Source organism: Lepus europaeus, chromosome 1 (assembly GCF_033115175.1).
Source record: "Lepus europaeus isolate LE1 chromosome 1, mLepTim1.pri, whole genome shotgun sequence".
NCBI lineage: Eukaryota > Metazoa > Chordata > Mammalia > Lagomorpha > Leporidae > Lepus > Lepus europaeus.
The window spans coordinates 53,451,738-53,472,172 of record NC_084827.1 but is presented as its reverse complement, the minus strand read 5'-3'; the positions used below and the strand labels follow the sequence as shown (position 1 = coordinate 53,472,172).

Genomic DNA, 20,435 nt, shown 5'->3' with positions numbered 1-20,435 from the left:
GGTATTTTGCAGACAGTCCCTCAACCTGTGTTAGACTTATTTTTTCATTATATAAAAGCTTATGCATTTTTGGGTCGAAATCCACAAACGTGATATTTTTTTATCTTTGTCAGTGCATCTTATCGGGAGGTACACATCTGTCTCATAAACTGATGATACTATAAAAACATATTCCTAAGAAACTGGCGAAAACTGAAAACAGATGCTATTAGAAAGTTATTGTCTGGCACTGGCACTGTGTTGTAGTGGGTAAGGCTGCCACCTGCAGTGCCAGCATCCTATATGGGTGTCGGTTCGAGTCCTGGCTGCTCCTCTTCTGATCCAGCTCTCTGCTATGGCTTGGAAAAGCAGTAGAAGAAGGCCCAAGTCCTTGGGCCCTTGCACTCCAGTGGGAGACCCAGAGGAAGCTCCTGGCTCTGGATTGGCCCAACTTGGCTGTTGCGGCCATTTGGGGAGTGAACCAGTGGAAGGAAGACCTCTCTCTCTCTTTCTCTGCCTCTGCCTCTCTGTAACTCTGCCTTTCAAATAAATAAATGCATTTTCTTTAAAAAAAAGTTATTGTCTGGGTGACATAACAAATTATGGTTATATTTTTAAAAAATGGCACTTATATATTATCTATATATATATTATAGGGAAAAGTGAAGTTAATTGCTTCAATGTCTATTTCTAGGAAGTTTGTGAACTCCAGGTAGAAAGCAATAATGATAGGATAGCTGGATCTTTATTATTATTATTATTATTATTTTAAAGATTTATTTACTTACTTGAGAGGCAGAGTTAGACACAGAGAAGGAGAGACAGAGAGAGAAGTATTCCATCTGCTGGTTCACTCCCCAAATGGCTGCAATGGGTGGAGCTAGCCCAATCTGAAGCCAGGAGCCAGGAACTTCTTCTGGGTCTCCCATGTGGGTACAGGGGCCCCAACACTTGGGCCATCTTCTACCGCTTTCTCAGGCCATCAACAGGGAGTTGGATCAGAAGTGGTGCAGCCAGGACTCAAACTGGCATCCACATGGGGTGCCGTGGCACCCACAGGTGGATGCTTAACCTACTATGCCACCATGCTGGTGCCCAATCTGTGCATTATCTAGGTCTCTACTCATTTTTCCTTCCTTCTGTGGCTTTCTAATCACTACATTTACATCTTAACCAGTAAGTTAGAAAAACCACATTGTCAAATTCTATGACTTGTTGGATCAAGAAGGTCTATTGGTGAAGGCAGGGGGCTAAAGGAGGTGGCAGGCATTGTGGTGTAGTAGGTTAAGCTGCCGATTGGGATGCCTGCATCTCACTGAGGTACCTGGTTCGAGCCCCAGCTACTCCATGCTTTTGATAGAGCTCCCAGCTGCCAAAGTGCCCAGGAGGTTGCAGAAGATGGCTTAAGTGTTTGGGTTCCTGCCACCTGCATGGGAGACATGAACAGGGCTCCTGGCTCCTAGCTTCGGCCTTGCCCAGCCCTGGTGTTGCAGGCATTTTGTCAGTGAACCAGCAGATAGAAAATTTCTCACTCTCTTTTTGTCACTCTGCCTTTCAAATAAATACGTAAATGGAAAAGAAAAAAGAAAAAAAAAAAAAGACCTGTGGGTATGAGACTGAAACTACTGGTTAAAACCAGGTTTACAAAGAATTTGAACATTTCTTTGTGGTTTGCATGTCCTCCTTATTACATTACAAGTTTAATGAAATGAAATAATTTAAGATGATCAAGCAAAAACACTTTACAGCTGAACAAGTCTTTTTCTTTTTGCTTTATTTTTTGAAACAAGTGTTCATTTTTAAAAGGTTTATTTCACCAAGGAGTATCCTTTGCTGATGTTTACATTTAAGCTATTCTTTCCTATGTGTCTTATGAGTGAAAAAGATGACAAATTGCTTCTGCAGCAGTTTCTTCTAGCTTTCCAAGCAATCTTGTAGAAGCAACTGGTTCAAAACACTACTTTGTTTCAAAGCCTGCAGTTTAGATGTATCCTCACCGATGATGGGCACATTTTCATTTTGTTCCTGAGATGCCAGGTCACTTTCACTGTCAGATAGTGTACACAGGAGAGCATCATTTTCATAGGTTGGAAAATAATATCTGAAAACAACAAGAGACTCATTGAATTTAAGTTGTCCAGAATATTTCTAGACAGCATTGTGTACCTTTAATTTTGCTAGGTTTCCTTACTAACAATTTCATGGCATTTTGCAAAGGCTTGTATTGGAACCAGCTTCTGAGTTAACTTTCTTTCACTTTGACCTTTATTGTGTGATGTCAGCCTTACTGATTCTACTCTTCTTGCTGGCAGGCCATTCAGCCTCCACTTGATATCTCCCATGGTAAGAAACACACTATGTTAAAAGGCAGTTCTAGTCCCATACTGGACTGCTTTAGTTGTTAGACAGTATCTCTTCCCCTGAAGCTAAAAAAGTTCCCCTTTCATTTCTACTCAAAGGTCTTGGTTGTTCTTGTTCTCTACAGGTTAATGAAGTTCAAATGTAGTTACTTTTTTCAAATAGAAATCCTTTAAATATCTGATGAAAACAATTAGGTTTTCCCTTCTGGTTTGTTTATCTACCTAATCATTACTGGTTCCTTCACTCTAGGGCGTCAAAAAAGAAAACATTCATAGAATATTAAGTCTGTTAATCTGGTTCCTTTTCTAGATACACTCTGGAGTGTTTTTTTTTTTTAAGATACCTCCAAGGATTTCACTCCCTATATAAGAAGAATTATAGGAATAGAGTCCCCACTGTAGTTCAGTCCAGGGCTGATTTTTGGCTTTCACAAATCTGAAACTTTCTAAAGGGGAAGAAATCAAAGCTTTTTGGTTAAGCTTCTAGGGGATCTGATTTAATATTCAGTGAGAACAGAGGAACTTCTGGGCAGCCAGAATCTCACAGTCTCTTGCAGGGATCTTCCAACTGAGGTTACCTAGATTGCGAAACAGCCTAGAAGGCTGGTCTGGCAAAGGACACCAGCAAGTCTGACAACTTAACAAATACACACCAGGTAACCAGCTGCTGAGTTCTGCAGTGCGATTATTCAAAAATACATAAGTCTTAGCAGTGGGTATACCTTTAGACACAGTAATTTTATCTCTAGGAGTTTATCCATGTGGAATAATAAGGTAAGTGACCAAAAATGTGGCTTATGTGGGTATTCATTGTGTTACTATTTTTAATAGCAAAAAGTAAGGAACAAACTAAATACATGTAGCAAATTAGGACTTATTCATACAATGGTCTACCTGACAATCATTACTAATGATGCTACAGATGTGCAATGGATATACAAAGATGCTTATAGTATTTTGTTTAGAAAATAATTACAAGATCTATATCTATGACTGTATCTCCACATCACAAATTGTGAAACAGGTAGTTTCATTTTTAAGAGGGAGACTATTGGGGGCTGGCGCTGTGGCACAGCAGGTTAACACCTTGGCCTGAAGTGCCAGCATCCCATATGGGTGTTGGGTTCTAGTCCCGGCTGCTCCTCTTCCAATCCAGCTCTCTGCTGTGGCCTGGGAAAGCAGTGGAAGATGGCCCAAGTCCTTGGGCCCCTGCACCCACGTGGGAGACCCAGAAGAAGCTCCTGACTCCTGGCTTCGGATCGGCGCAGCTCTGGCTGTTGCGGCCATCTGGGGAGTGAACCAGTGGATGAAAGACCTCTCTCTCTATCTCTACCTCTCTCTGTAACTCTGTCTTTCAAATGAATAAAAAAATAAATCTTAAAAAAAAAAGAGGGAGACTATTTTAAAAATAATGCTTTGGAAAATTTTTACTTACAATAAAACAATAAATATGTATTTACTTATAAAAATACAATAAATATATATTCCTCTTTTCTTTAAGCTGAAAGGAATTAAAGGGACAAAATGAAGGAGACAGAGCAAACTAGCATACTTCTGGTTAAGCAGTACTTACTGTAGTTGGTCCCATATCTTTTTTTCAGGAAGCAGTGAAATATGCTTAGCTTCTTCCATATGACTCCTTAAGTCTGCTTTAGATTTGAACTTCACATGGCAGCCATAACATCTACACTGGTGAACCTGCCTCCGAATGAAATTCACCAGTTTCACTTGCTGATAGAAATTTAATCCTAAAAATGACAGTATGCAGAATCATCAGACACCGGGTCAGACCTACTATTGTGCTGTTACAATTTCTTAAGGGAGCCACTAATTGTCATTTACAAACCTGAAGAGGCAGTGCAACTATAAAGTGTAACAATAAATACCAAATGGTAACAGTCAATACTTGAATCACTTTCCATATATTTATACACTTAATCCCTGTAAAATTCTGTCAGGCAGGGTAGCATTATCCCATCCACAATACATATCAAGAAACTGATAGAGCTTGCATAACTATTAAGTGGTAATGCCAGGATTTGACACCAGGCTACTGCCTTCAGATCCCATGTTTCTGACCACTAAACTAATATATATACAATGTATATACATATCTGCAAAGTAACATATCCAAGATTCTTGGAAAGTAGACACTGAGCTGAGATGTGAGAAGTGAGCTTTTTACAGTCTTATATCCATTAGCAAGTCTAACTTCTCTAGTTCTTCCATCGTAGTGACACTGAGAATGGCACAATTGGTGGGCACATTTATAATAAACGATGTTAGCCACACTGCTAAGCAGTGAGGTAGGTATTTTGCATACATTATTCACTCCCTGTTACTCACCATAATGTCATGGTGAGTAAGTGCTGGAGCCAGATAGGAACTCTAGTTTCATTTCAAAACCCATGCTCTATTCATCCCCTCTACCTATGAGAGGTAATGACTGTTAAAACTTGTATTTTATTTGAAGCACTCATTTGTGTAGGAAAGACGAAGAGAGGGAATACGAACCCCCACGCTGTATTTGAATATCACATCTCAAAGTGGTTCAGAATCACTGCTTCAGAGATTTCTGCTAACACCATCTGCACAGAGACACATTTTGGCTGTGCACTCTCCAATCACGGCTGCCATTTACAGAATGGTTTGTAAGAAATGCAGCATCATGGAAAACAACTTCCAAATCAAACTTACCAAGTTCTGACTTTATTTTGAGGAGATCAAATTTGTGCGCATCCTAAAAAAAGAATGCATACATCTGTAAGCATATGAATTATTTAATCTTTCAGGCTGAAGTTATAAACAGACAGCTTATTCACAGGAGTTGGAGTACTTTAGAAATGCAGCCGGAGTTCATCATCGTTTGCATATGAAGTCTTCTAAATCTAACTATTTCCCTCTGCATCCAATTGCTTTTTAAAGCACTGTCCAATCATTCAAACATTTTAATGGTTCACAATTTATACCCACAGTTTTTATAATTTACAATGTATGAATTCTGCAGTTTGGTAAAAATGTGTTGGTGAGATGAGGCTCTACAGTATGTGCTTCTGGACTAGAATAAGAGATAAGGGTTCTGTGTTGTTCAAGCAGATAGCTAATTCTACACATCCTGCTTTTCATTTCATGCTGTCAATTACATTATTTAAACCTGAAGGTTTCTCTTCACTCACATCTTCTCATAAATCAAACCTCCTTTTGACTTTCACAATGTAAAGACTTACTGTTTGTTCCATTTCTGCAACTGCTTTTCTGTGTACATGCTGCAACTTACAAGCTCACAGAGGACAAAGACCATGTCACTCACTGTGATGGCATTTAGTGTAGCACCATATGTGGGGTGATTAGGAATTCATGATATTGTTACCTCTCAAAGTGAGCAAACAGAGGTTAAGGACACCTGTCAAGGATGCTGACAAGAGAATCCTCACACAGGGAGAGGGACTGAGGTGCCTTTCAATGGAAAGATTTTAAGGTATTATGAATTCAGTTTAAACACAGGTAACTCGTGACACCACGTTTTAGAGAAATGAATTCTCTGCCTTCATAAGGGTAAAGCCCATGGTCTCTGACACCTTCCAGGTCCTCACTTTATTGTTCTAAGAATGTTTCTGAATAAGCGGGAAATGAGGTGGGTGAAAGAGGAGAGCAAGGGCCACTCTTGGCAGAGGAGTCTGGGGGTGGGGAAGCAATATTTTCCCATTATAGTTAGCGCTCCCCTCAAGTTGAGATACTGTCATGAGTCATTCAGTGTTACCCTTCCTTTCCATTGGCACCCCTGAAGGCCCTGAGGTGTCGGGAGTGTGCCATTTCTCAGGTGTGGTAGGATGAACAAAGGCGCGGAGCTCTAGGTGTAGCTTTCACTATGGCTCCCAGAAGGGACAGCCCAAGCTGGGAATACTCCTGAGTGTCTTCTCTCCAATCCTGAAGTAGCTGGGAGATAACACTCTGGACCTTGTCCATCAGCCACCTCTCCCCATCCCCTCAGAGGCTTTGTCAATGACCACGTCCTCCCTTCTTGCTCTCTGATTCACCAGCACGGGAAGCACTGAGAAGACTTGGAACTGTCCATATCTGAGGACTGTTAATCATGGCAGCACACTTGACTTTCTGAGCTAGAATTAGCCTGTAAGCACCTCTAGGGTGGGAAGGATCAGAGGTGTGTAAAATCCCAAACTAGCAGCTTGCTCAGCTATAGTCAACTGAACTAACTCAATTGCAGTGGGGTCCAGCTCTGCTTCATAGACCTGGTGTGGTTCTTCCACCTTGCCTAACGCATTTTCAGGAATTGGATAATGATTGAGAAACTGAAGTATAATTAGATGTGGGAGCAATAACATCAGCTTTCTCATGTCAGAACGAAGTAAAATTCAAATGAATAAATATATCTCACCTCCATGTGGACATACAATTTCTCGACTGTTTCTGCTTGTTTTTCACAAAATAGGCAGACAGCAGAGACTGGGTGCTCTTCCCAGTCAGACCAATCACTGGGTTAAAAAGGAAAACAGAAAATGTGGAGATTCTCTTCATTAATATGGGACACTACAGTGACTTCATATTAAGTCAATCTGTTCCAACTCGGACATTTTGTTAAAGACTGTCACATCATATTATGACTTTCTGATACAATTTTTGAAATTCAAAGCAGCACCCTGAAATTAATAACAATGGTAAACAGGCATTGCTCCATTTTTTTTTTTTTTTAATATTTGCCCCTCTTTTGAGCCACTAGTTTACTATGAAGTTGGTACAACATCCCTGAGACAACTGGGTTACATTTACAAAGAAGACATATCAAGAGATGTGATGCCTGCTCTCATTAACCATGACCACTAGGTGCACACACTGGGAGATGCAATGTCAGGAGTACATTTCTGTAAGATGAATGGTGTATTTAAAAAAAGACAAGCCATATGTCTACCATGAGGGAAATACTGATTATTTTAAATGGGTTAGTGTTAAATTTAATGATACAAAGAGAAATAAAAAAGCATATAGGATCCCTTTTCCCATTTTGCCTTGCATTTATTATTTTTTTGAAATATGCCAATCTGCTGGCATTCCTTAGCTAGGAAAACTGCTCACAGAGAGAAGAGATGTGGAGATGAGGAGTTACTCACCCAAATTCAAATAGTGGAGAATTTCTCATGTCTAGTACAGATCTTATCATTGCTATAACTTTCAAGATCAGCCTAATCCAATTCACATAAGAGCTTGCCTATCAGGAAACAGGAAACAATTCCCCAGCACTATCCATCCAGGAGGGAGTCACCAGCCCACTGGCTCTAGGTCATGGCCATTACAATGAATAATATTTCGTGTCATTAAAACTTCAACATTCACTCATATTCTACTCTAACTAGTATGCCACAAGGGTGAAGAAATATTTTTTTCCAGTCAGGAGGATTCCCTGGCTGAATCTCCATCCATCAAGGAAATGTAATAAATAAAAACTCTTCAACTTTGGGCTTTACTTCATGAAGAAAGTACTGCCAATTCAAAACCCTGGGTGGGAATAAAAAGGCCAAACAGCTTTGACTGGAAAGAGGATGAGCAGCAGAGAATCACTTTAGTTTGAAAGGATACTTCTCCAGCTTCTAATTTCAAGAAAAGAAGCTGTGAGTGTTTTGAGTTGGTCATCACTGGAATGAACATAGAATAAAACTGACTTAAATTCAATTGTGCTCTCTGCTTCATGGTGGGTTCAAAGATCATATAACTTTAAGGTCTAAAGACCAAATGAATAAGCAAAGCATTTTAGAATGTATTTTTTTTTTTCTGGATTACATGTTATCTATGTTTTGAACTAACAGCTTTAATTTGGTTGGGCTTACAGTGTCTTTAGGGATTTTTGATGTCAAAGTTATCTTGAATTCAAGTTTCTGCCCCATTACATGAAAGGGTGCATGGCTCAGAGAGATTTTCTTTCTTTTTATTCTGCCTTATCAGAATAATTGTAAGCCAAACTAAAGAGCTGTCTTCCTACTCTGGAAATACTACTAATGAGTTAGCAGCAATAACAAGTCTTACTCTTCCTGATGGTCTAGGAATTCCCGATCATCTTCCAGTTGAACTTCTTCCCATGATTTTCCAAATTCCTTTGTAGGGAGATCAGAGGGATTGGAAAGTTTGGGAGAAAGAAGAGAGGGAGAGATAAAAATAGATATGGAACTTAAAAGTGGTTTTCAAACAATACAAGTGGGATATATTAAATGTTCTCTTTCATACATAACGAAAGATATATCCTAAAAGGTTGAGCAGCCCTTACTGATAATGCTTGGGAGGTGTTTTGGATTTCAGAATATTTGCATATATATGATGAGGTATCTCGGGGGCATAATTTAAATTTCAATGTGAAGTTATGTTTCATATATACTTAGGCACACAGCTCAAAGGTAATTTTATACAATATTTTTGGTGTACCCGATTTTTTAAAATTTATTTTATTTGAAAGTCAGAGTTACACACACACACAGAGGAGAGGCAGAGAGAGAGGTCTTCCATCTGCTAGTTCACTCCCTAGTTGGCTGCAAAGGCTGGAACTGTGTCGATCTGAAGCCAGGAGCCAGGAGCTTCCTCTGGATTTCCCACGTGGGTGCAGGGGCCCAAGGACCTAGGCCGTCTTCCACTGCTTTCCCAGGCCACAGCAGAGAACTGGATCAGAAGTGGAGTGGCTGGGACTCTAACTCGTGCCCATATGGGATGCCGGCACTGCAGGTGGTGGCTTTACCTGCTATGCTGAGTTTTGATTGAGAACTGTCACAGATGGAATTTCACACTTATGGAATCATCTTAGTGCTGAACAAGTTGGGACTATGTTTCTAGTCATGGTCCCCTAAAGTCTCTATCTGGATAGCAGCCACAGTGATCTTTCTAAAGGACGCTTCCCTGTTTGTAATACCCTCCATGGCTTCACATCACATTAGAACAATACTCAGAGTGCTTACCATGACTTGTAGGACCTCCATGTTCTCTACAGAACCCTCTCCATCCTTACTTATCTTTACTTTTTTGTTTCATAAATTGCTTCAGTCAGATCAATCTTTTTTCTATACCTTGAACATAGATATCTTACTCCTACCCAGCTACCTTCACATTGGATGTATCCCCTGCCTGAAACACTGCTCTCCCATGCTTGTACATCACTTGGTCACTTGAGTCTCTGCTTAAATGATGCCATCTCAGCCTTCCTCTGACTAGCCTAAAATCGTACCCTTCACTAAATCATTCTGTCGTATTTTACTTCTCTTCAAAGCATCGATGACCACCTGTGATTACTTTGTTTATCTATCTGTTTCTTATCCCATTAGAATATCTAAGGGGGCTGGTGCTGTGGCATCCTGGGCTAAGCCTCCACCTCTGGCGCTGGCATCTCATACAGGTACCAGTTTGAGACGTGGCTGCTTCTCTTCTGATCCAGCTCTCTTCTATGGCCTGGGAAAGTAGTGGAGGATGGACCAAGTGCTTGGGCCCCTGTACCCACACAGGAGACCCAGAAGAAGCTCCTGGTTCCTAGCTCCGGATAGGCCCAGCTCCAGCCATTGTAGCCATTTGGGGAGTGAACCAATGGATGGAAGCCCTTTCTCTCTCTGTGTGTGTCTGTAACTCTACTTCATAAATAAATATCTTCAAAAAATATCTAAGACATGGCCTCTGTTCATTGTTCCAATTCCAGAGAATCGCACGTAGGACATATTAGAAAGTAGTTTCTGAGCTGAATTTTAACTGAAAATCACATAAAAACTTGAGGCTGACAGAGATTTTACTTTAAAAGAAGGTCTTAAGGCTGCTAAATGAATTAGATGTCAATAAAGCACACAGTACTGGGCTTATGTGGGTACCCAAATACCTAAGCAAATCCCTTTTATCCCTAACAGTTTAGTGGCAGAGTGGAAAGGGCCACCTTTTTGGGGGATTTTATCTGGCAAGCCTAGTAATAGTTTCAGCAAAGCTTCATGGAATGATGAGCAGAAATGGTTTCTCTTGGTCTGAAAATGTCTCTATTCCATTGAGACACTTTTTCATCTCTTTTTATCTTCTAACTCCTAATCTCCCTATAAATGCCATGCAAAAGCAGACAGTGTGCCAAACAGGACTGTCGGAATATGAATAGATGCCTCTGAAGCAGCTCCACCATGGTTAAGGTCAAGCCCAACTTGACCTGCTATTAAGTATAACAATCTTTGTTGCTCCGTATCATTCTTTTGCAATTACACAACCAAAATTCATTCTTTTTCTTCAGGTAAAGGTATTAATTTAGCCAAAAACAAAGAACTTGAATACCATTATGATTTAGGGGCGAGAAAGAAAATCCATCATTCATCAACTTAATGAGAGATTCTGAAGCTGCCATTATCTATTAGCTAAATGATGCATAAACTCAGATGTGCAGAGATCCATCACAGTGTCATCAGACAGTGAATCTGGGCTTTCTAACATACATCCCAGTCACCCTGAAGTGTCTGGACCTCATTACAGGACTCAAGAATGGTGTTCATACTATCCACAAGATTTCTCTGAGAATTTTTAGTGATGGATTTAATCTCTCATGCTTTTCTTGGTCTGACTGGACTTGGACTAAAGACCATGCTTTGATTGCTCCAAAATATTATTCAAGGATGGTTCATCTGTGATACTATTATTCTGAATGATATGAGAAAATGCTGTTTGTCAATGAAAGCTTTACATAAAAGCTAACAAAAAATATCAGCTGTCAGATTTCCAAACTCAAAGCACTATTTTCCAACTTTTTCAGTGTTAAGGATGACATGTAGGGATTTACCTAGGTAATACAGTATTAACACTTTACCACTTTCTTTGGAGGAAAATGGAACTCCATATTCACTAGTCTATTATGGAATAAGCAATTTGCATGTGACAGTGGCTCAGAACTTCTTGGAGTGCTTTGCTTTGATACAGTTAAATATATTATGTACTGCAGTAGCAAGATCCAAAGAGAAATAACAACAATCAAAACAACGAAGTACATAAGTCCTGCATTAAGACACTGTGCCTGCTAATGAATCATGTAAAGAAAGCAAAGAATGCTAGGGAAACAAAGTTGGGAAGGCATGTCAGCAGAGATGTTCAGAACACCTTCTCCAGACTGCATCAGATAGCTTATGAGAATAAAGAGAGCAGGAAAAACCATGGGGAAAAAAATTCCTTTTATCTAGTATCCCTGCACTTTTAACACATACACACTTTACATATACTTATACAAAAACCCATAGAGGGGCTGGCATTGTGGCATCGTGGGTTAAGCTGCAGCTTGCAATCCCAGCATTCTATATGGGTGCCAGTTTGTGTCCTGGCTGCTCTGTTTTCAATCCAACTTCCAGTTAATGTGCTTGGGAAAAGCAGTGGAAGATGGCTTGGGCCCCTGCTACCCATGTGGGAAATGTGGAAGAACCTCCTGGTTCCTGCCTTTGGATTGACCCAGCCCTGGGTGTTGTGACCATCTGGGGAGTGAACCAGTAGATAGAAGGTCTCACTCTCTCTCTGTGTCTCCCTCTCTCTCTCACTGTAACTCTGATTTTCAAATAAATAAGTAAATCTTTTAAAATAAAACCCATTAGAAACAGAGAGGCATTTTAAATGTAAACAATTTCCTTACAACTATACCAGAATTATGAAAAACAGGTTAAGAGCTTACTTTTGTTATGTGTGGTTTTGTATGTTTTAAGAATAAAATGAACTAAATCAGAGAAAGATAAAAAACCATGGCAACAATAGTTCCCTTTAGTAAAATGAAGAATTGAAACATAAGCACCTGAAGAGCATGGCTAAAGCCTGGATGACATTAAGCAGTCCATTGCTGTCTGAGGCAGATACCTGAAACCTGGAACTCTTGTTCGTGAAAAACAAAAACTTGAAGTAATAACCCAGATCATGCAAAGTACCTTTAAGGTATTTAAAAGTTTACTTTTCAGAAACTGATTATGAACTATTAAATATGGAAATGATCTCACCCAGGAAGGAAAAAGGAAATCACTAGTTTGCTGAGTTCAGAGGAGATCCAAAAAACAGCCTCTGCGTCTGTAGGCTGCCCACCTGGGATGGCTATAAGAGTGTATCCTGCCACGATACCTGGCTGTTCCTATCACAGCTACACTGGAGTTTCAGTAAGAGCCTGAAGGGGAGGGGAGGAACTGTGAGTAGATGGCGCGATCACTGCATTTAACTGCTATAGAAGAGGTCAGAGGTTGACTTCCTGCACACCATTACGAGGTATTCAGACTGATGTGCTTTACATGTCTACCTCCCATACCAATCTCTGAACTTTTTGAGAGTAGTGACTCAAATCAGCCACCCTGTGAATAATAGTTTTCTTTCTGTTCCAGCATTTAGTACCTGGAAGGTGCTCAAAAAATTTAGAATGTATGAAGCCAAGGAAACGGAGGTACAGACACTGACCCTAATAAAATTCTTGCATACATACTCTCATGTCAGCCTTTTCCCTCCAAGGAATAAAGCAGGAATGTCTCTCTCTCTCTCTCGATAACAAAGTATTGTCATTATTTGTTACTTAAGTAAAATTTTAGAAGAATTTTTCTTCATATTAATGTTTCACACTTCATATTAAACATTTTTCATCTGAAATAAAACTAAAATAATGAGAGGAACTAATGGTCCTCATTTTTCTCTAACTACACATATTAGTACTTGGAACAGTCTTGCAAAAAAATGTTTATCTATTGATTTTCATCTACTTGGAAGGAACAACAAGAGAGAAGATAAAGGGGAGGGAGAGAGAGGAAAAGAGAGATACAGAGAGCAAGAGAGCTCTTCTATTTGCTGTTCCACTCTCCAAATGCCCACAACAGCCAGGGCTATGGCAAGAGCCAAGAACCTGGACTCCATCCAGGTCTCTCAAGTAGGTGGCAGGAGCCCAATCATTTGGGATGCAGGCATCCCAAGGAATGGCTGAACCTGCGGCTCTTCAGCACTCACCTTCTATGTATTATTATACTTTTAATTTATAATAATATTCTTCAAAATATTCATAGGATGCTATTAAGGAGCACATTGGTCCCTAAATGATTTAATATGAATACCTATGTCAAAGCTGGTCCACAGTAAGTATTCAAAGAACTGCTAGTTTAAAAAAAGGAAGAAATTTCTAGCTATGATTCATGTTGTATCAAATCTGGGCATTCTGTGGGCAGTATATTCTAGCATGCTCATCTAGAAACAGCTGGCCTTCCATCATTTCCACTTTGACAGCTACATTACTGGATGCCCAGGAGATAAAGTAACAGACCTTCCTAAAAGTGCCAGTGGGATAAGTGAGCAGACACTTTGAAGTCTCCTGTAAAAGTAAACACCTCCAGCTATACAATGTTCTACTAGTCCCAAATTCTTAAATAACAGTTTCGAAGAGCTTGGGAAGGAAGAACTATTAAATGGCTCCTACAGCTTATTACAGTAACTGAATTTTTCTTAGAGCTCCCTATTGGATTGGGCTGGGACCGGAAGCTGAATTTGCCCTAGGAAATACTGACTGATTCCAAGAGGAGACTGAAGGACTCAAAGGATACCCTTTGCCATCAGCTGGTTGTAAAACATTTGTAGCAAACAATAGTCATCTCCCAGAGTCAGTTTCCAAGTACAAGCTAAATTTGCTTCTCAAGGAGAATTTTAACGCTATATAGATTAGTTTAGAAAAAATTCCACCCCAGAGCACAGATTTTCAAAATTAGTCAGGACAGGCTTTATCCAATAGATAAAACGATTGATTTAATTCAACTAGCCTTGTGGCCAATGGAATTGGGTCTTAATTCATTCACATTGAGAAGAAAAAAAATCTAATTTCCATTTGCTTAAGCAAAGTGCCAGTTAGAAAGGGAACTCTCCATCTTTCTCCCAATCCCTTTGGAGAGTTACTTAACCGTTTCTTTACACCAGTAGTTTTCCCTCCTTTGTTATATACAAAGTGGGTAAAGTCACCACCTGCAGTGCCAGCATCCCATATGGGCACCCATTTGAGTTGTGGCTGTTCCACTTTTGATCTAGCTCTCTGCTATGGCCTGGGAAAGCAGTGGAAGATGGCAGCCATTTGGGGAGAGAACCAGTGGACAGAAGATTCTCTCTCTCTCTCTCTCTCTCCACCTCTGCCTCTCTGTAATTCTGCCTTTCAAATAAAATTTAAAAAATTACCTTGCATAGCATTTAGCACACTCAATACTTAACAAGTGTTTTTTGAATAGAACATAAAAGTCTCTGCCTTCAAGCTGAGAGATGAGACAATAAGTAGGGGATGTGTTTGCATATCCAAAAGTTCTGCTAAATCAGAGACAAATCAAATCATGCTTCACAAACTAATCATTGCTTGCATTCCTCATTTTAACATTTAACATTTTAACACTTGCGTTAAATTCTTATTCAAATACTAGTTGGCCCTTAGGAAAATTATATTTGGAGTATTACAATCAAGTTTCAAATTATGAAAGAGAAAGCCTTACCAAGTAATTGATGACATAAAATCGGTCATATTCTTTGTTCTTGGGATTGATTCTACGATGTTGCTTTTTCCTCATATGATCTTTAAGTGTATTTTTGTCCCTGAAAGTCTTCTCACAGTATAAGCACTGTAAACTAAAAGAAATATACAACACTGATAGACATGTCTGTTGGAGAGATGCAGGCATACATTAAACATGTCTGTTGTAGAGGTGCTGTGATAACCCTCTATTAGTGAGTTTTGTATTTATTCATTTGAGATCATGCAGAACCTTCAAATGAGATATACCATATATGTTAGAATCCCTGCTCATTTTTACTTCTTGTAGAAAACATGACGTAGTTTATTTTGTAGTTTGCTAAGTTAGCCAACTTGATGATTCAATTATAATTGAAAGATAGCTGACAAAAAAGTTATTGGTGCTTTACTAATTGAATTACCTATTTTGCAAATGAAAATGTAGTTATGTCCTTCACATAATTACAATGATGATAACCACTGACTGCCCACATTTTATGTAATAATAAGTACATCATTTGACCTATCTGGGAGCTGATTTGCATGTCTGATTTCTAGTTTCAGTACCTACTAGCTATGGGACTTGGTAAAGTTACTTGGTTTTCTTGCTTGTCATATTCTGATTTCTAGATGAAGATAGTATCTACATTTACAGAAGTTAACCATTTTTATGTTACTTTCATATATATATATATATATATGTGTACACACACACACATATATAAATATATACACACACACACACTGGTCACATTCTGTATGCTATGAACTATACTAGGTATTTTATTCATATAAATATATACATATACACACATATATGAATAAAATAAATGGTAGATATTATATCATTTTCATGTATCTTCTGCTCAAATATTTCCATGGATACAGAATTTATTACACAATAAAATAGTGATTACCAGTGTTGAAAAGATTACTAACAAAATCACTTTATCATGCCAAGCCTGACAACTGATATTACCTATAATGTCTACCCAACAGCCATGAGAATTCTGCTTTCTGGAGCCACACAGAGTAAGTCTAATCACTCTTACATGAAAACTTAAATGATGGCAATCTATTCACATTCCAATTTTGAATAATTTTTTAAATCTCTACTAAATGTCTTTCACCTACCTCTTGTGCCATGGGAATAAATATATTCTTCTATAGTAAACAATTCATGGGTAATATGTGATTCTAAAAATGTAATATTGCTAATTTTGCTGGAAAGCACATGTGGGTTTATTTTATAAATGAAGTTAATTTAACAAGAGTAAAGGAACTTGTTTTAATATAGTATTGAAAGCAGAATTTGAGCTAAGAAAAAAAATCCCGATTTATATGCTTGATGCTTCTTGTTTTTTAAATGACATTGCTTAAAATATTGTAGGTTGAAATATCACATTTGCCAGTATTATATTTAAACAAAGAATGATAGTTCTTAGAAGAAAAAAAAAAATCTTGGGTTCTTTCTTAGAAAGACAACCGGGTACCATCTTTGAAGCCCATTTTGGTGATGTAGAGAATTTCATTTCATTTTTCAACAGGCTAAGTTCCAGTTGACAGAATATGACCTTAGGAAAATGGAGCAGCATTCTATGTAAATGGAAATGAGAACTAAAAGACAGAAGATTGCATACATATCCTATAGCTCACATAAAACTGAATAACATACAATAATTTTATAATTTATCTATTTTACCAAATATGTAAAAAATTATTGTGAAAAGTAAGGCGATTGTAATTCCAAAATAATGACAAATGGTTTCTAGTGAGCTACTAATATGGAGAAGAACACAGCAAGAGTCAAAAGAATCAATAATGTTTTATTTCTTAGGTTGGGTGGTGAGTATAATCTTCATATCCTATCTTACAAACCTTATAAATGGTATGTACATTGTTTGCCATATATGACATATTTTATTTTTAAAATTTAAAAAGAAATAAAAGGCAAAATGATCTAGATGAGGAAAGTTACACAAAATGCAAATTCCTCAGACATGAGAAATTTCCATTTATTTAATTACTTCTGAATATTAAATTAATTTTTAAAAATTCATAACAGAATTAAAATAGCTTTAGGCTACATTTCATAAAGCAGCACTTACTTGTCAAGCTTTCTTTGTAATGTACACAGAAATTCACTGCAGTACACAATGTTGTCAGGCAATCCAATGTTGAAAGCATGTTCCCTAGCCATGTGGTTTAAAAGAACAGATCTAGGAAAAAATTTGCATTATTTGTCAAATGAGTTTAGGATTAGCATTTGTATAATAACTGTGTAATCAGAGGTGTAAACTAGTGTTAAACTCTGGCACAAACATTTGATGTTTGATGTGATGTTATAAAATAGGTAGATAACACACACATAGTCATGTTGTACTGCAGAAGGGAGGCCAAGGTTTGTAGCATGATCTGCTACTCAACATAGCCACACTGTACAGTATCAGGCTTTTGTCCTATAACTTATTAAATAAACAGTGCTTCTTCTATTTTTCTAATTCATCATAGGTGTGACCATTAAGTACAGGTGTCAGCCTGACTACATTATGAAACACTAAGAAACAAGCAAAAATCAACAGCCTTTGTATACACAAACAATGCCACAGCTGAGGAAAAAGTTGTAAGATCAGTACCAGTCACAATAGGTACAAAAAAATTAAAACACCTTGGAATAAACTTAACCAAGGAGGTGAGAGATCTCTACAATGAAAAGTATAAAACATTAAGGAAAGAAATAGAAGATACATAGACACACACATACATACACACACAAAATGGAAAAATCTCCCAAGTTTGTGGATTGGAAGAATTAATATCATCAAAATGTCCATATTACTCAAAGCAATTTACAGGTTCAATGTGATCCCAATAAAAATACCAAGGACATTCTTCTGAGATCTAGAAAAAAGGATGCTAAAATTCATATGGAAACATAAGAGATCCCAAATAGCTGAAGCCATCTTTTTTCTTTTAGATTTTTTTTTTTAAATTAAAAGTCAAAGTTACAGAGAGGGAGAGACAGAAAGAGAGAGAGAAAGATAGAGAGAGAGAGGAAAAAAAAAAGAGAGAGAGAGAGAGAGAGCGCTTCCATTCACTGGTTCACTTTCCAAATGGGCACAACAGCCAGGGCTGGGCCAGACCTAACCTGGGAACCAAGAGCTTCATCTGGGTCTCCCATGTGGGTAGCAGGGGCCAAAGGACTTGGGCCACCTTCCGCTGCTTTCCCAGGTGCATTAGCAGGGAGCTGGAACAGAAGTAGAGCAGCTGGAACTTGAATTGGTGCCTATATGGGATGCTGGGGTTGTAGGAGGCAGCTTTAAAAGCTATGCCACACAAAGCTGTCCCCACTAAAGCAATCGTCTTTAAAATTTTTTTTAAGGGTTTGCTTGCTTATTTGAAAGTCAGAATTAGAGAAAGAGGGAGAGACACACAGATAGAGATCATCCATTTGCTGTTTCATTTCCCAAACGTCCACAGTGATAGGAGCTGGGCCAGGCCAAAGCCATGACTCTGATTGTTTCAGGTCTCCCATGCAGGTGCAGGGGCCCAAGCACTTGGGTCATCTTCCACTGCTTTCCCAGGTGCATTAGCAGGGAGCTGGAATTGGAAGTGGAGCAGCTTGGTCTTGAACTGGTGCCCATATGGGATGCAAGTGTTGCAGGTAGCAGCTTTACCTGCTATGCCACAATGCCAAGCCCTGGTAAAGTGATCTTAAAGAACAAAAGCAAAGCCACAGATATCACAATACCATATTTCAAGACAAATTATAGGGCAGTTATAATCAAAAACAATCTTGTACTTGCAGAAAAATGGGTATGTAGACCAATGGACCAGAATAGAAACCCCAGAAACTAATCTAAGCCTCTACCACCAACTAATCTTTGACAAATGAACTAAAATCAATCCCTGGAGAAAGGGCAGTCTCTTCAATAAATGGTGCTAGGAAAATTGGAACTATGCATGCAGAAGCATGAAACAAGACTCTTAGCTAACACCTTATACAAAAATCAATGCAAAATGGATACAGGATTTAAATCTAGGACCTGATGCCATCAAATTACTAGAATAAAATAATGAGAAAACTCTGCAAGACATTGGCATAGGCAAAGACTTCTTGGAAAACACCCCAGAAGCAATGGCAATAAAAACAAAAATAGAAAAAAATGGGATTACATTAAGCTAAGAAGCTTCTGTACTGCAAAGGAAACACTCAAAAAAGTAAAGAGGCAACTACACAAGAGGGTGGGCACCATTTTGGACAAGCATAAAAGGGTACTACATAATGATTAAAGGATTAATTCTACCGAAGATGTGACTATTGTAAATGTATCAGCACCCAATTAGAGGGTGCCTGGCTATTTAAGAAAAATGGCTTAACAGTGGTTAGGAAGGCGGCCATCATGTGTCAATATGCAGTATTACATTTCTGTCTCCTAAGCTCTAAAAAGGCCTTGAAAATCAGTTGCATCACAGCCACTGGAAAGGGCAGAATGGGAGAAAGTCCCATTCCTAAAAACTGTTACTAACCAACGTGTCTGGCAGGAGATGGGGCAAGTTCCTGTCACAGGGTTTATCTTTATTTCAGTTGACTCAGTTCACTCAGTGAGAAAATTTTTTACCCCACTGGGCATTGGCTAAAAAAAATCAGTAACAATTTTTTGGCACTGCAATTTCCCAAGGCATTAACGAGTGGAGCACACCACAGACAGGCCAAAAAATTTAAAGGAAAAATCTGTGGAATAAGGTATCTACATAAGACTTTGAAAAAATTCTGACAAATTCCTGGGGATCCAGAAGGCCACAGAGATATGTAGGGCTATGTATATGTCCATGAGAGACATGCTAAGACCCTAATTTCTCACCCCTGGATGGCCTGAGACTCTACACAAGCATGAAGTGGAGGCTAAAGACAGTGTCAGCTGATGAGAGTGTTGAAGGTGTCACCAAACCACATATAGAGTCCATGACAGAGGGCAGAAAATATACTGATCCAAGGCATTTAAGGAAATCTCTGCCTTATCTTCACTTGAACACTAGGCCAAACAGGACTAAGAATATATATACACTTCAGAAAATCAGTCCATGAAAGTCATTAGTATGCAAAGAGCAACAAAACTCTGCTGAAGAAGAGGAATCTAATTTCCAGAGTTGCCACACAAAAAATAATACAGAGCATGAAACTATGTCTGATACATACAGGGAAAAAAAGTCAATAGAAATTACATCTAGGGGACCGGTGCCGTGGCTCACTTGGTTAATCCTCCGCCTGTGGCACTGGTTCCAGTCCCGGTTGCTCCTCTTCCAGTCCAGCTCTCTGCTGTGGCCTAGGAGGGCAGTGGAGGACGGCCCAGGTTCTTGGGTCCCTGCACTCGCATGGGAGACCAGGAAGAAACACCTGGCTCCTGGCTTTGGATCAGCACAACGCCGGCCGTGGCAGCCATTTGGGGAGTGAACCAATGGAAGGAAGACCTTTCTCTCTCTCTCTCTCTCTCTCTCTCACTGTCTATAACTCTACCTGTCAAATAAGTTAAAAAAAAAAAAAAGAAAGAAAAAGAAAAGAAAGAAAAAAAAAAAGAAATTACATCTGAGAAAGCCTGGATATTGGA

At 38.8% G+C, this 20,435-nt stretch overlaps 1 protein-coding gene across 3 annotated transcripts in view; it reads right to left on the bottom strand.

Moving 5' to 3' along the window:
* Positions 1–1,736: 1,736 nt before the first annotated feature.
* Positions 1,737–20,435, bottom strand: part of ZNF277 (zinc finger protein 277) — a 150,849-nt gene continuing 132,150 nt past the window's right edge. For 2 of the 3 annotated variants that reach the window (XM_062177919.1, XM_062178040.1), the window contains exons 6-12: positions 16,935–17,045; positions 14,810–14,942; positions 8,376–8,443; positions 6,736–6,832; positions 5,037–5,079; positions 3,913–4,087; positions 1,737–2,080 (exon numbers count right to left, since the gene is read on the bottom strand). In XM_062177919.1, coding sequence (XP_062033903.1) covers positions 1,894–2,080; positions 3,913–4,087; positions 5,037–5,079; positions 6,736–6,832; positions 8,376–8,443; positions 14,810–14,942; positions 16,935–17,045 — 814 coding nt within the window. In that variant the 3' untranslated portion in view covers positions 1,737–1,893. The remainder of the gene's footprint in view (positions 2,081–3,912; positions 4,088–5,036; positions 5,080–6,735; positions 6,833–8,375; positions 8,444–14,809; positions 14,943–16,934; positions 17,046–20,435) is intronic. The other variant, XM_062178002.1, reaches the window with a different exon arrangement.